This window comes from Chiloscyllium plagiosum, unplaced genomic scaffold (genome assembly GCF_037043375.1).
Source record: "Chiloscyllium plagiosum isolate Xiang-an unplaced genomic scaffold, Cpla_swu_hap1 HiC_scaffold_16, whole genome shotgun sequence".
Classification (NCBI taxonomy): domain Eukaryota; kingdom Metazoa; phylum Chordata; class Chondrichthyes; order Orectolobiformes; family Hemiscylliidae; genus Chiloscyllium; species Chiloscyllium plagiosum.
The window spans coordinates 41,829,488-41,846,905 of NW_028270154.1; the positions used below are offsets into that span (position 1 = coordinate 41,829,488).

The 17,418-nt window shown below is 38.3% G+C and overlaps 1 protein-coding gene across 3 annotated transcripts in view; it reads right to left on the reverse strand.

Annotated features, from left to right (window-relative positions):
- The window catches only part of LOC122556631 (protein FAM13B-like), a 113,846-nt gene that overhangs the window by 81,857 nt on the left and 14,571 nt on the right, over positions 1-17,418 (reverse strand). For all 3 annotated transcript variants that reach the window (XM_043703563.2, XM_043703564.2, XM_087995328.1), the window contains exon 3: positions 4,412-4,607. In XM_043703563.2, coding sequence (XP_043559498.1) covers positions 4,412-4,571 — 160 coding nt within the window. In that variant the 5' untranslated portion in view covers positions 4,572-4,607. The remainder of the gene's footprint in view (positions 1-4,411; positions 4,608-17,418) is intronic.

Below are 17,418 nucleotides of genomic sequence, written 5' to 3' on the forward strand. Positions count from 1 at the left end.
ATTGGAATTGTTTAATTTGCATGAAGCCAATATTGGGTGCTCTCAAGCAGAATTCCAATTCGCTGCTTAAAGGCAAACTATTTGGCTCCACAATTTCCATCCACAACAATTAAAAAAAAAAGTAAGACTAGCTTTATTGTAGTCATTATAATTGAATCCTATGATCTGCAATAACTTAACCATCTGCTAGGAAGAGATGTGGAGATTAAATGCCTGTTACCATTCAGGCAGATTGGTGTTTACAGAGATGTGCACGCTCAAAAATTCAGAACAAAGCCGACACTATCAGCTGTCATTAAAATAGTATTGCTTGACTTTTAGAGAATATAGTTGTGCCTCAATGACTTTTATACACTGCTCCAAGAAATGGTTGAAGAACAAGCTGACCTAACAAGCATTCTGCTCAAGTTGCTTATTTCAATTAATTTTTCAGTCTTTAGCATATAATAATTATACAAAATAAGTAACTTTGAAACTGACTATCCACAATAACACCAATGTAAATATACTTCCTTCCAAACAGATGTAGACAGTTGAGAGAAGGTTCATAAGGATGACCCCAGATACGGAGGGATTGTCTTATTAAACAATCTTATTAAGGTGATCTCATTGAAACATTTAAGATTCTTCAGAGGCATGATAGGGTAAATGATGAGGGGATGTTTTCCCACATGAAAGAGTCTCGGATACAGTATCACAATTAAGGGGTGTCAATTTTAGACTAATCGGAGGAGGAATCTCTCCTCGGAGGGTTGAGTGTCTTTGGAACCTGTTGCCACAGAAATGCCAAGGATGGGGGTGGGGGTGCTAAGTCCCTATGCATATTTAAGGCTGAGACAGATAGATTCTTGATCTGTTGGGGAGATCAAGGGTAACAGAGAAAGGGAAGGAAAGTGGACACAAGTAGTGCAGGATCAGCCATACTCTGGAACAAGACATGTTCTACATGCCACACAAAGAAGGTAAAATGGGACCTTGTGTGTTCCCATACACATACCCTTGACTTGGAGAAAGAGAGACTAGTTAAAGGAAAAGTTGTTCTAAGTGAGAACAAATTCAGCCAGGCTTTTTAAGTGCTTTGCTTCCACTTATATGGAATCTTCCAGAGCCTCAGCAGCCAAAGTACTTGAAGGCAGAATCAGTATTAACATGCAAGACAATTGACTGTTTCTTCAGAAAATAGCAAAACTGATCTTCTCATACGCATGGCATCTTGAAAATAAGGTTGTTCATCTCTTGCCACATTATTCATCATTTGGACTATACTGAATGCATTTCTCATCCTGAAGATTTACACTTTATACATGTAAAGCTAGCGTGCTTACATATGGAGGTTTACATATTGTGTTGAAGTGATGAGGCTAGAATATGCTTTCAAACTAACAGTGAGGCTAATTGAACTCTTATGTATACAAATGTGATACAACTTGGTATCCAAGTGTTGTCAGAGTTAGGTTGCTCCACTGCTAGTTTCACAAAATAGACATCATGTTGCGTGCCTTAACAAAGGTGAGCACTAAATTGCAAGAAGTTGCAATACTCCAACATTGACAGGAACTAAAATCAGTCCTAGATCATTTCAAGCTTAAATATCCTTTTAAAAGTACAATGATGTTGAAACAGAAGGTGGCCATTCAGCACCTTGGGTGCATTCCAGGATTCAAATGAGATCATGATTGATTCATAATTCTATATTGTTTCTTACTCACAACTAGCCAAAACAGATTTTTGAATGAATTGGACTAGCATCTACGTTTTTACACTTCCAGCACCTGAGAGTGATGAAATGCTTATTAATCTCATTTCTCAATACCCTCTGATTTTAAGGTTACTTCTCCTTATCCTAGTTTACACTAGCAGGACAAGTCTCTAATTAATGATGTCAATTCCTTTCAAAAGCTACTAAAACCTTCAATCAAAATTAGTGAACCAGAGTAATATCTGAACTACTTCTCTTCACAATTTAGTATTTGGAGGTTCGATAGTACACTCGTATATTGGCATTCATCAGCCAATACATCCAAAAAAAATACTCAGAACTCCAAATGTGTTTAATAATAGCTTTGCTCATCAATAACTAACCTCTCATCTTTGACCCTCTAAATAATTCATCTGGATTTATTTTAAGTGATACGTTTAACAAGACCCTAAATTTATTCAAATCTCCACTGTTTATAGCTTGCCACCATTTAAAAACTACAGTATTCACAATCTTAGATCTGGCCCAATATAAATAAGTATTAATTACTACCAATCACAGTCTCGGACACTGAAAATTAACTATTAGAACTGGGAACCTTGTTACTTCAAAGCATCAATTGCTAAAAATGGTTGCAAAATGTATTTGTTTGTATCTTGCCTTTTGATTCTTTATCCAATCTTTAGTTTTCCTTCAATATTCTTTTTGCACTGAATTTGACACTGAATTCTTCCATCTACTTTACACATTAGATTCTTTCATTGCACTAACCATTTCTAATCTTTCAAAACAACTGATTAAGGAGATACAGTTTCTTGTCTTGATCAAGTAGTTTCCAGATGCCATTTATCTTACACCACTGTTAACAGTTTGAACTTTCAGGAATTTGTTACATACAAAAATAAAAAACCTAAATACGCAAGGGCACATTCTATTAATGTCAGACCACATAAGAGCTACATTAAAATTCTGGGCCAAGATCACAAACTGTCCTGGAATACATGATGATCACCCAACCACATGAGAGAGCAGCAGGCATGTTCAGTGAATAATTGGCAGTTCAGAATTTCGATCTGTTATATCAAAACTCCCTGCGATTAACTTCCTACTACTTTAAAGGAGAGGTGGGTAAGGGGGGGGGGGGGGAATAGCACTTTAGGAATTTCAATTTTGCTGAAAACAGAAACATGTTGCCAAAGGTTTTCATCTTATACTCACCTGGATGACAGCAGGAACATTAGCTTTTCAACCTGTTCAATTACCTTGAGCTTGCAAACTCAAAAGAAAACAACTGTTTTGCGATGTCCTTCTCTAATCAAGCAGCACTTGCAGTACAATTGTGTGCACCAATAGCTACACCAACAACACTGCATTTGCTGGCACAGCGTAACAGCAAAATTTGAAATAAATTAAAATGAAATATGATAAAAATAAAAAAATGGAAAATATGTACGTGATGGGGAAGTTCAGTCTACTTTTAAGTACAGGTATCAATTTTATATTATGAATCTATATGTGCACAGTTGGTATCAGGAGACACATTCTAACAGAGTTAAGAAGAATCAGTTAAGCTCATAGGCTGGCTCTTTTACACTTGCAAGAGGTGATATTTATTTATAGGTGCTCATTCACTGCAAACAAAAAGAAAAACGTTTTCAGGTATTGTGCACTTTTTTTGGATTATACAGGATATTGCAGAGTCTAAAGATCCCCAATGCTTTCTCTATGACAACACTTCACCCACCTTGCCAACCAATCATCACTTTTTTCTCCAAAAATATAAGTTGTTGTGACTGTTTGAAATATAGCATTTATGTGTTTGTACTGATGAGTGGAAAAAAACTTCAGCAACAGATCTCCCTTTCCAGCAAGATCAACTACCAAGTAGCCGTTGCTATACATATGCCTACTATTAAACCTACAGTTTAGTATAAAACCTCCCTTAGGCAATTACAAGTTAATATTTTAAAATTGCATTAAAAGTGCTTAGCAACTTGATTACTCATGAGGAAAATGACAGTGGGCAATTTTTATGCTACATATAAAATATACATGCATAGAAATCAAAAGGATGCTCATGTTACTATACTGTAGCACTACATTTGAACCCAAATTCTAGTAAACAACTATTTGTTTAAAAAAAACATATTCTAATAGCAGTAATAAAGTTCAGATAAATTGATCTAGATTTAACTGTTTTGCCAATATCACTCAAGTTAAGCCAAATGCATGCCTGTTATGTATTTCATTCCCCAAATATGTATTATCCCAGTTTATTATTCTAAACCAAATTTGAGTTTTAAATAACATCACAAACACAAACGAACCAGAAATATCATTTCCATTTTTAAGGGCTAATCCACCTCCCCTCCCCCAGTACTCCTACTTTAAGTAAATCGGACTGGCTTAATTTTGCCCAAATTAAAATTCAATTTCATGAAAAATCCAAGATTCAGTTTTAAATTGCAGCTACATTAAATGTGCTACTCCTAGGAAAATTACATGATAACCAATGAGAATAACTCATATGTAAGAATGAGCTGAAAATTACCTTCAGTTTCAAACAGCTAACAAAAATTAAATACTGGAGAGACTGCCAAAATTATCAAGTGAGAATGTTCCTAAAATTTATTTCAGTCTATTTTATTTTACCAAAAGTATTACTAAGCCTAAAAGTTTCAAATATATTTAAATAGATAGAATTTCATTCACCATATGCCTCCAGATACTCCACAATATGCTTCACTATAAATCGAGATCCATTCCCTGGATGATGTCCTTGTTGCTGTAGCTCATGAAGAGGAACTCCAAAAAATTTGTTAGTAGTTGAAGAGTTGCTGTTACTCGGTGAAGGAGAGAAGCTCTTCCTCATATCTTCCTTCAGCCAAAAAGCAAAGCTGTTTTGTCTCTGCAAGAAAATAGCAAGCATATCAGCACAATTTTTCCTTTTTTCTACTTTCAGCTTACCACAGTTTAAACATTCATGACAGTGAACTTCTTTCACCATCTTCTAAAACGGACAAATTCACATTAGTTATAAAGTAAGAATCATCACTCATTCTAAATTTATAATTAAATAGAATTGCAAATGTGAAAAAACACAAAATCAATTTTTGAATTATCACAAGCCCACAATCATTATTGTAATATGAATACTTCGTAGAAATTAAACACAATGGCAATGAGAATATAAACAGATTACATGCTTAAATGACAGAGGAACTGCAACTCATTGACTTCAGTGGAAAAAAATTCGATGAATATTAACATTCAGTTCATTAGTATCTCAGTAATTCATAAGGGGGGTTCCACTTTTAATGGGTCAAATCAACAGCCGAAACAACTGTAGGGGCCAGCACTCAAAACATATTTGGGCTGTGGGCAAATTCACTGCTGTATAAAAGAGACACAGAATCAGAGGTGCTGTTTCTCCCAACAGAGATTGTCTCTCTCTCCAGCTCCTAAAATCACAGGGTCCCTCCCACTCGGTGCTGTCAATCATAGATTCTACATCTGGAAGAACAGATGGATGGGAAGAGATGGAATTTCTGACTGGAGCAGCTGTTTTGGCCAGTCATATTGCATAAAGGGGAGTTTAACAGACCTGACCTGGAGGAGGCATCACTCAATCCACTTGAGTCTGGGAATTTAATTGAGATAAATGCGAAGAGCTGCATTTTGGAAACAAAAGTCCTAGCAGGACTTATACACTTAATGGTAAGGTCCTAGGGAGTTGAACAAAGAGACCTTGGAGTGCAGGTTCATAGTTCCTTGAAAGTGAAGTTGCAGGTAGATAGAATAGTGAAGGCGGCATTTGGTATGCTTTCCTTTTTTGGTCAGACCACTGAGTATAGGAGTTGGGAGGTCATGTTGCAGCTGTACAGGACATGGGTTAGGCCATAATCAGAGTACCTCAGTGAAGTCTGGCCTCTCTGCTGTAGGAAGGATGTTGTGAAACTTGTAAGGGCTCAGAAAAGATTTACAAGGATGTTGCCAGGGTTGGAGGATTTGAGCTACAGGGACAGGCTGAATGGGCTGTGGCTATTTTCCCTGGAGTGTCAGAGACTGAGGGGTGACCTTATAGAAGTTCATAAAATCATGAGGGGCATGTATACAGTAAATAACCAAGATCTTCTTCCTGGGAAGGGGAGTCCAAAATTAGAGGGCATAGAAGTTTAAGGTGAGATTTTAGGGCAAGCTTTTCCACACGGAGGTGGTGCGTACATGGAATGAACAGCCAGGAGAACTGGTGGAGGCTGGTACAATTACAACATTTAAAAGGCATCTGGCTGGGTGTATGAATAGTTTAAGAGGGATATTGGCCAAATGCTGGCAAATGGGACTAGGCTAGTTTAGGATATCTGGTCGGCATGGACAAGTTGGACTGAAGGAGCTGTTTCTGTGCTGTACAGTTCTCTGACTCTAACAATGGAGCTTTAGAGATTGATTTTGGGATATAGTCCAGTCTGTGGCAGAAAATAGTATTTTTAATTTCTCGTGAGCAAAATGTTGTGCAGTTGGCTTACAATGACTCTTAGGGCAACACTTTGCTGCAGTAAAGCCTTCCTACTTTTAGAACAAAAAGGAAACAGTGCTAATAAATTGAGCAGTGTACTCTCTGCTCAGTGAAACATCATGCATTATGCTGCGAATACGGACATCTATTTGGAATATTAAAGAATATCAAGATATCTTCAATTTTGAAAATATCAGACAAACCATAGAATAAATTCTGAACAGCTGATACTAATCCCATTCAACATTTATGTTCTGCACAATTTAAGACAGGAATTTACTCGAGTATATATGAAAGGATAGAAAATTTTCAGCTGATCAGGAAAGATTGTAAATGATATTACCTTTTTTTGAAGTAGTGGTCAGGGGAATATCTATGGATGTTGTTTGTATGGAGTTCCAGAAGGATTTTGATAAAGTCCCTCAAAAGAGATTGCGAGCTAAAACTGAAGTTCATGAAATTGAAGGTAAATTATTGACTATTTAGGAATTTGGCTGAATCAACTCAGGAATAGAAACAGAGCACAGATACTCCTAATTGGCAAGATGGAGTAGACTGGTGGTCTGCCACAAAAGAGCCTCCATTGGGGCCTCGGTGTATACAAACTTTGGAAATATTAGCTATCTAAAGTGGGAAAAACTTCAAAATTAACTTCGGCGTGTTATCATATGGCTACATTAAGAGTTAGCAACATTGAAAAAAGTAACAAGAAAAAACTAGCACTAGAAAATCTCAGTCACCTGAAAAAGTAAAATATATTTTGATGCCACATCTGGATAGTACAATTTGTTTCAATCCTGTGGCTTAGAAAATGGAAAATAATTTTTCAGTCTAATATGTTTTCATCCATTGATTGCTATCTACCAACTGAGTGTGTACATGCATGTCAGGTGAAAATGGATCGTCCTAGGTAGTAACACTACCCTTGAATTAATATCTTAGTTTAGCCAAGAAAAAAAAAGTGCTCACATGGAATTATATTGTAAGCAGTTTAAATCTTAATATTCATGAAATCTCAACCTCAGGAAAGTGAGCAAAAACATTTTTTTTAAATATGTATATTGTAGTGGTATGGGAGCAGTTTCAAATATAGAAAATTCCCATTAAGCAGGCTCTTAAACTGTGGAAGCAAGCATGAAGGACAGTAGTTTCTACTGGGATTCTGAGGAGCAAAACTTGTAGTTTGAACAGGAGAGCAGAAATCCAAGAAAAACTGATCGATCTATCAATTGCATAAAGTCTTGTATAAAGCTTTAAGTGTACTGTATGTAGCAGTCAAAGTTAAATCAAGATGACAGCTTCAGTTGATTTCACAGAATTACGTAATTGGTACAGTACAGGCAGCCATTCTGCCTCTCCAAACATTGACTCTGCCATTCTTCTGTCTTTTTCCGATAACCTTGCTCATTGTTCCTCTTCAAATAATCATACAACGCCCTCTTGAATATCTCTACCAAATTTCCAGGCCATTGATTCCAAACCCAAAGCACTCACTACATGAAAGAGCTTTTTTCCTCATCACACATTGACTTTCTTTGCAGAACACTTAAAAACTATGCCTTTGATTCGCGATCGTTCTACAAGTCCCAGCTCATGATTTTGACCAATTTATCTAATTAACCTGCTCACAGATGTTATTACATTCTTCTGGAGCAGGTGGAACTTGAATCCAGGTCTCTTAGTCCTAGGATTACCACTATGCCATTTTGAAAACTTTGAGAATAATTCCAAGAAGAAATTTTCACACAAAGCTTTTGACAGTCTCTCCAATGCATACACATTCTTCCTAAAGTGTGGTGCTTGGAGCTGTACACAAAATTGGGGCTGATGCCTAACCAATGTATCCCATAGATTCAGTATATCCTACTTACTTTTTTACTCTATGGTCTCATTTATGAAGCCTAGAAAATGCTATGCCTTAAAAAACAACTCATTTTACCAGTCTTGCCATTCTTAATGATTAATAGACAAACACTTGGCTGGCTGACAGGACGTAAAGAGTAGTGATTACCGCGTCACTTTCGGAATAGCAGGTGGTGACCAGTGGGGCGCCACAAGGTTTGGTGCTGGGACTGCAGCTGTTTACAATATACATTTATGATATAGATGAAGGCATTAAAAGTAATATTAGCAAATCTGCTGATGACACAAAGGTGGGTGGCAGGGTGAAATGTGAGGAGATGTTATGAGAATACAGGGTGACTTGGACAGGCTCGGTGAATGGATGGATGCATGACAAATGCAGTTTAATGTGGATAAATGTGTGGTTCTCCACTTTGGTGGCAAGTACAGGAAGGCAGATGGAGTTGTTAGGTAAAGGGGAAAGGGAGATCTAGGTGTTCCTGTACATCAGTCAATGAAAGCAAGCACGCAGTTACAGCAGGCAGTGAAGAAAGTTAATGGCATGCTGGCCTTCATAACAAGAGGAATTGAGTATAGGAGCAAAGAGGTCCTTCTGCAGATCTACAGGGCCCTGGTGAGACTGCACCTGGAGTATTGTGTGCAGTTTTGGTCTCCAAATTTGAGGAAGGATTATTGAGGGAGTGCAGCATGCACGAGGTCAATTCCCAGAATGGCAGGACTATCATATGTTGAAAGATTGGAGCAACTGGGCTTGTATATACTTGCGTTTAGAAGGATGAGAGGGGATCTGATTGAGACATATAAGATTATTAAAGATTGGACACTCTGGAGGCAGGAAGCATGTTTCAGCTGATGGGTGAGTCCAGAACCAGAGAACACAGTTTAAAAATAAGGGGTCGGCCACTTCAGTTGAGGAGAAACTTCTTCACCCAGAGAGTGGTGGATATATGGAATGCTCTGTCCCATAAGGCAGTGGAGGCCAAGTCTTTGGATACTTTCAAGGAAGAGATGGACAGAGCTCTGAACGATTGTAGAATCAGGAGTTATGGGAATAAGGCAGGAACAGGATACGGATTGTGGATGATCAGCCATGATCATAATGAATGGTGTTAGCTCAAAGGGCCGAATGGCCCAATCCTGCACCGACTGTCTAACACTAGGTCTCTCTACTCCTGCACACCCTTTAGAAAAATGCCTTTGTTTTATCCTGTCTCCAGGTTTTTTGTATCTTATCTCACACTTCCCTGCACTGAACTCTATCTACCACCTATCCATCCATTAACATATCAATATTTTTCTGAAACTTTAAAATCACCTTCCTTAGTTTACAATTCCTCCAAATTTTGTGTCATCTACAAACTTTAAAATAGTCTCCTGCACACCAAGATGATACATCAGCTATTCACAGGCAGTTGAGAATCGGAAACATTGTTATGATCCTAAGCTGTTAATGCAGCCAATCCCAATAGCGTACTATCGTTGAGGCCCTGGACGAAGCAAATAACTGAATTAGGAACACTCTCCACCACACAAGATGCTTACACATTTTACAGAAATAACTAGAATCTCTATACACAAGAGAATTCAGGAAGAATTGAAATACATGTCCCCTCTCCTTTGAAGAACTGTTTTAAATATGTAGCAAAATGTCTCTACTGCTGCTCAGAAAGCTAGATATTGTGCTATTTCTGGATAGGAGTAGTGTCATGAAATGCATGATATACTGCTTAGGCTAAGCTGAAATTTAATTTGTTTAAGATTACCAAATTGGTTGGGGTTCAATAAACGCCAAGTTAATTCCACCATGTAATTTCACTGTGTAGTTCCTAAAATCATTTAAAATTTAAAACCATCCTCTTACTGCAGTTTCTCCTGTCTTTCACAGTTTCTCATTCACATTGCAAATTACACAAAAATAGGTGGAAGTCAGAGTTGGTAAGATTATGCAAAAATACTTCAAGGGGATTTGGAAAGGCTGTGTGAGCAGGCAAATGTTTAGCGGACAAAATACAGTGTGGAAGAATGTAAGGTTCGTATTACGAACGGAAAGAGTGCATTTTTTAGGTTTAAGATGCTGGGAAGATTGGAAATTCCAAAGGGGCTTGGGCATCCTAGTTTATGATTCACCAATAACTAACCTGCAGGTACAGCAAATAATTATGGTGGCAAATGGATATCAGGTTTTTTTTTAAAAAGGAAAAGACGATGTGCATTTAGGAGTAAAGGTTTTTATTGCAATTTCATAGCACTTTGGCAAGACTACATTTGGTTTTCTATCTCCGTACCCAAGGAAAAAATGTACTTAACATAGAGGAAGTGTTATGGAAGTTCACCATTGAATTTCTGGGGTGGATAGATTGCCCTTCAAGAAAAGATGCAAGAGACTGCAGCCATTTTCTCTAAAGTTCGCTTCTAAAGTATTCTCTTTAGAATCAAATGTGCGAAGATGTATCAGATAAACAGTAAAGACATATTAAGAGAGGAGAATCGTAACATGGGAAATGAGGTTTCACAGAATGAAAAGGAGCAAGTAAAAGAATCAGGCTTACACAACAGTCAAGATTAGATGTTATAAAAATAACAAAGGCTGATTGTATTCATAACAAAATAAACAATGTCATAGTGCACACCGAAATAAATACCTGATAGCCTCAACAAATATAAGGGTAAAAGATGGCAGGGTCAAGAAAAATAGGAAGTTGGTAAAGGTGAGGAGTAACACTTCCAAGTCAAGGATGGCATTTCTGCTATTTAGGACATCAAGATGTAGAACTGGTTTGGATTGAGGAGTAATAGGGGAAAGAAGTAATTTATGAGAATGATCTATTGGCCACTCTAACAGTACTCAAGTATATAAGAAATGTGATAAACAGATACCAATAATTATGAGTGACTTTAAGGTACAATTAAAACAGGCAAAAAAAATCTAATTGGCAGCGGGAGCCTGGAAGAGAAGCTCGATGAGTACATTAGAGATAGTTTCTTAAAATAGCACTTTTTGAAATTAATCACAAAGCATGTTATATTAAGCTTGTCACTTCGTAATATGAAAATTAATTAACGGCTACAGAGTAAAGGCATGCTGAGGTAGGAGCAAACACATGATTGAATTTTGCTTTCAGCTTCAAAAGGGATAACACTCAGTCTATGACTACTAATGGGAGGAGAAAGTGAGGTCTGCAGATGCTGGAGATCAAAGTTGAAACTTTATTGCTGGAACAGCACAGCAGGTTAGGCAGCATCCAGGGAACAGGAGATTCGACGTTTCGGGCACAGGCCCTTCTTCAGATAAAGAGACACAGCTAGTCATTGAAGGGAATATTCAGAATGAATGTTATCCAAAAATAAACAATAACTCCAAAAGGAGCTCACAGCTGTTTAACAAAAGGAGTTAAGGAAAGCATCAAACTTGAGGAAAAAGCATGTAAATGTATGACGATGAGTGGCAGATCAGCTGACTGGTCAGAATATAAAGAACAGCACAGAATGACTGAAAAGTTAATCAGGAGGAACAAAGTAGAGTACAGAAGACATTAGCTAGGAATGTACAGTCAGAGATGTACAGCATGGAAACAGACCCTTCGGTCCAACCCGTCCATGCCAACCAGATATCCCAACCCAATCTAGTCCCACCTGCCCAGCATCCGGCCCATATCCCTCCAAACCCTTCCTATTCATATACCCATCCAAATGCCTCTCAAATGTTGCAATTGAATCAGCCTCCACCACTTCCTCTGGCAGCTCATTCCATACACGTACCACCCTCTGTGAAAAAGTTGCCCTGTAGGCCTCTTTTATATCTTTCCCCACTCACTCTAAACCTATACCCTCTAGTTCTGGACTCCCCGACCCCAGGGAAAAGACTTTGTCTATTTATTCTATCCACGCCCCTCATAACTTTGTAAACAACTACAAGGTCACCCCTCAGCCTCCAACGCACCAGGGAAAACAGCCCCAGCCTGTTCAGTCTCTCCCTATAGCTCAAATCCTCCAACCCTGGCAACATCCTTGTAAATCTTTTCAAACAGCAAGAGTGTCTACAAGTATTTAAAAAGTAAAATAATATGTTAATTGATTATTGGCCCTCTGTAGAGTCAAAATAGATAATCTTTAGTTGATAATAAGGATATGGCAGAAGAACAAATGTTTTGCTCAGTCTTCAGTATGGATTATAGAAAAACAATCCAATAGCTGTAAACCAAGTGATGATGGAAGGAAGACAGGAAATTAAAGTATAAAAAGGAGAGAAGTGGTACAAAGCAAACTTACAGAATTATGGGCGGACATGTCTCTGGGTAGAGACGTTGTTATCGTAAGGTCTGCAATGAGGTAGCTAATTAGATTACTTACAGTGTGGAAACAGGCCCTTCGGCCCAACAAGTCCACACTGACCCGCCGAAGCGCAACCCACCCATACCCCTAACATTTACCCCTTACCTAACACTACGGGCAATTTAGCATGGCCAATTCACCTGACCTGCACATCTTTGGACTGTGGGAGGAAACCGGAGCACCCGGAGGAAACCCACGCAGACACGGGGAGAACGTGCAAACTCCACACAGTCAGTCACCTGAGGCGGGAATTGAACCCGGGTCTCTGGCGCTGTGAGGCAGCAGTGCTAACCACTGTGCCACCGTGCCGCCCAATGAAGTACTAGATACAATGGTGCTCATTTTCTAAAATTTTCAATATTTAGTAAAGATTCCATCAAACTGCAAAACAGCAAATATAATCCCACTATTCAAGTAAGGGAGGTGAGCGGGGCGGGAAAAAAACTGGAAGCTGTAGACCAGTTAGCTTGATGGTTCTCACAGAGAAGGTGTTCGCCTCAGTCAATGAAAGGATGATAGCAGCACACTTAAAAACAAAGGTAACTAGGAAAAGTCTGCATGGTTTCAAAAGAAAGTCATGTTTACCCAATTTATGGGAGTTCTTTGAAACACAGCGACATGCTGTGAATAAACAGGATCTTGTAAACATATGATACCTGAATTTCAATATGGCATTTGATAAAATTAAAAGCTCATAATGCAGGGTCTAGCATGCCATCAACAACATGGTTGGCTGGAAGAAAACAGACAGAAGGCATCAGTGGGTCTTTTTTCCCCAAGAATTGGCAGGATGAAATGATTGAAGTCCTGTGTGGGGTCTATGCTCAAAGGGATAGGCACAAAGATAATTAGGAAAATATCTAATGAAGACATAAGGAAGTTTAGGTAGGTGATCATGGATTAAACGTAGGAGAAGTAAGCCATTCAGCCAACAAGTCTGCTGTATTATTCAATGTAGCCATGGCTGTTCTGATAATCCTCAAGTCCACTTTGCTGCCTTATCCCCCTAATCTTTATTTCCTCATGGTTAAAAATCTGTTTTCTAAGCCTTGAATGCACTTAATTAGCCACCCTCTATACTCAAGAATTTCTCAGATTTGTTTCCCCATCTCAATCTTCAATGGGCAACACCTTACTACACAATTATACTCTCTGGCCCTAGACAAAATGGGCAAAAATCTAGCAGATGGAGCATAATGATGTAAGAAAATGTGAAGTTGTTCAATTTGGCAGCATGATTAATAAGGCAAGCTGCCTCTAGAGAATTTCAAGGTGCAGAGGAATGGAGATGTTCTGGTGTCCAAGTCAAAAGGTTCCTATGCAGACACAGCAAGTAATTAAGGCAGCTAATGGGAATATATCCTTTGAGATGAATTGAATATAAAAAGGAAGTGCTGCTTCAATTATATAGTGAGGTTAAAGTTTGAATACTGGGTGCAGTTTTGGTCCCCCTCATTTAAGGGAGGATCTAACTGTCTTCTCATTCATTCATGGGAGATGGATTTCATTGCCTGAGCCAGCACTATTGCCCATTCATTGGTGCTCTTGAGAAGGTACTACAAGCTGCCTTTTTGATCTGCTGCAGTCCATTTGATGTTAGTAGATCCATGATGTCATTAGAGAAGAAGTTTCAGAACACTGACCCAGAAGGAATGGTGATGCAATATACTGCCAAGTCAGCATGTTTTGGAGCTTGGAGGGCAGCACGCAGGGGATGGTGTTCCCATGAATTTGCTGACCTTGTCCTTCCAGATATTTATAGTTAAAGAAGCCTTGGTGAATTTCTGCAGTGCATTGTGTAGATGGTACACATTGGTACAACTGTAAATGGCTGGTAGAGGGAACAAATGTCTGTGAATGCAGTGTTAATGAACAAGCTTTGTCCTGAATGATGTCAAACTTAGAGTGCATTGGAGTGTATTCATGCAGACAAAAAGGGAGTATATTCCATCACCCTCAGACTTTTACCTTATTGATAGTGGAAACATACTGTGGAAACCAGGCGGACAGTTACTCACTACAGGATTACTGGCCTATGACCTGCTCTTGTTGCCACAGTGTTAATAGGGCTAGTCAACATCTAGTCAATGGTAACATCCAGGATATTGTTGGCAAGGGATTCAATGATGATAATGCCACTGAATGTCAAAGAAGAATAGTTAGATTCTATCGTGTAAGACAGTCATTGCGCAGACTTTGATTTACAAATGCTACTTATCAGCCCAAAATCGGAATACTGTACACTTCTTGCTTTATTTGAATATAGACTGCTTCAGTACCTGAGGAATCACAAATGGTGGTGAACATGATCTTGTTTGCTAATGCTTCCATTAATTTGGATCTCATTATGGCAAGAACAGCATTGATAAAGCAGCTGAAGATGGTTGGGCCAAAGTCATTATCCTAAGGAACTGCTGCAGAGAAACCCTGGAGTTGAAATATTTGACCTTCAAGAATCACAACCATCTTTCTTTGTGCCAGATAGGACTCAAACCAGACAGCTTTCACCCCCATTCCCACTAACTCAAGTTTTGCTAGAACCCTCTGATGTCACATTTGGCCAAACATTGCCTTGATGTCAAGGGTAATCACGCTCTTCTCATCTCTGGACTTCAGTGTTTTTGACCAAAACTGTAATCAGGTTATAGGCAGAGTTGCCCTGGTGGAACCAAAACTCAGTGAGCAGGTGTTGTTCACTGTTGTTTAATGACACCTTTGATCACTTTACTAACAAAGAGTAGACTGATAGGCCTGTAAATGGCCAGGTGGAATTTGTTCTGCTTTTTGTAAACATGAAATATCTGGGCAATTATTCACCTTATCAGGCAGTGTTTAGCTGTAATGGAACAATTCAGAGATTTACTGTACGAATGTGTGGAATAAGTGTGTTGTCTTACAAGTATAAATTGGAGACTGAGCTTATTTCTGCTGGAGTTTAAAAGAGCAAGGGGTGACCTGATTGAAGTGTATAACATCTTGAATCATTTTTAAACATCGACACAAAGGATGGTTCGTGTGGATCAGTCCAGAACTAGGGATCGGTTTTAAAATTATGGGTCACCGTTTCAGGAGGTTAGAATTTTCCTTTCAGAGTGTTGGGACACTTTGGAATACATTACCTCAGAAGGCAGTACAGACAAGATTATTGAATATTTTTAAAACAGATGGAAAAACTCTACTTCAGCAGGAGAAAATCAAAAGGTCATCGGGGATAAATGGCCAAAATAAGGTCAAGAGGATGGTCGAGACACAGAACAGCCAGTCTTACTGAATGGTGCAGTGGGTTCAACATGCCAATTGGTTTACTGTTTTATTTTTTTTTTAATTCAGTTTTTCATGATGCAGAAAACACATTTTATTATCCAGCCTTAGGTACACTTGGAAGATGGTAAACAAAGTGAAGCAATGCATTTTTATGCTGATCAAATTAACTGATGAATTACAGTACTTAATTCAAATGAAGGATATGCTTTTCTCAAGATGGTGTACGACTTGCAACAGCATTTGATGCAAGATCAGAATTGGAAACATTAACGCAGTTTCTCTCTCTCAAGGTACAACAGTCCTGAGTATTTCTGACACTTATGCTTTTGATTGTATAGTTATGCTTAATTCTTGCACGACATATTAGCAAGCTTCATAACTGGTTTGCATGTACCCCAGCCACAATATATGTTGCAGCTACAACTCTGGAGGATAGGTATAGAGCTCAATAATAGGTCAAAATAGTCCTCATGAATTACCATTAAGCAAATTTTACCCATCCAAGGCAAGCAGCAGGTATACATGTCCTCATACTCCAGTTGATATCTGTAGATAGTGGGAATACTTTCAATACCATTCCTTGAGCTGAAACAGCTGCCCCAGTTACCTTATGAATTGTTATCTATAAATGGTTATGCCATTGAAAGTTTTGGAAGAAGTTATGCCTAGTCCAATTGATAAATGTCTTCATGGCTGATATTTATTTTTTAAAAACTCCTATTGTGGGCTTTTTATCAGAACAACGATCCCGATTTATAATGGTTACCTTTTTTGCCCTGCATCTCTTTGAAGTGTGATACAAAGCTCAGCATAAGGTTTGTCAGATAGAAAAAGTGCATACTAAAAATATTTTTTTTAAATTAGACTTCAGGTATTTTGTAACATTAAAAATCCAACCAAGTAATGTGCTCCAAGGAGCATGTTTAAGAGTGGTAAGTGGGAAAAGTTGAGGAACTGATTAGTTAGTGGAGAAAATATTGTCCAAGTCACTGAATACTTTGGATCAAAGAGAATAATATTTGGCTTGAACAAATAGATGAGGTGAATCCAGGTTGACAAGCAGTTATTTGGGATTTCAACAATGATGAGAAAGAAGGGAGAAGAATTGGTAGTATTGGGACAAACTGGAACACGTAAAACAACAATAACAACACATTATTTGCTGAAAATTAGTTTATACACTTGCTAAGTACAAGCAACGACAGCTGTGATTAGAACCACTTAATAGAACCAAGAATGAACAAAGCAGCTTTGTAAATTTCATTGGTTTAATCTTATTTGGGGGAAGAAATGGTTTTGGCGGGGTAGAGTGTAGTTGCATGTGCATGCTTGTGTTGACATAGGTGTTAAGTGTGTTCATGTACCATTACTCAGAATTAAATAATGCCAATAGTTTCCTATGCATCAACACTAGCCAAATTTATTCAGCTGCTTGATCTCAAAATTACCTAGAAAAAGAAAATGAAGCTTGAAAAAAGAAATCTTATATAGAATGCTCAGGTAGTCCACATTTAATCACCATCAACTTTGAACTTGTATTATCTGATTTTGAATACCTGGCACTATCACAAATTGAAGCAGTTTTTAAAAAACGCAGAGAGACAGATTTAGAAATAGTCATTACCTCACCAAAGGTTGAGCCAAGCTTCATAAACCTGTGGATATTTACAATACAGCTGCTGATACAGTACACTGCTCATCATCCTGTTAGCTCCAAGAACCCCTCTTTCCCTAAATTTAGGCC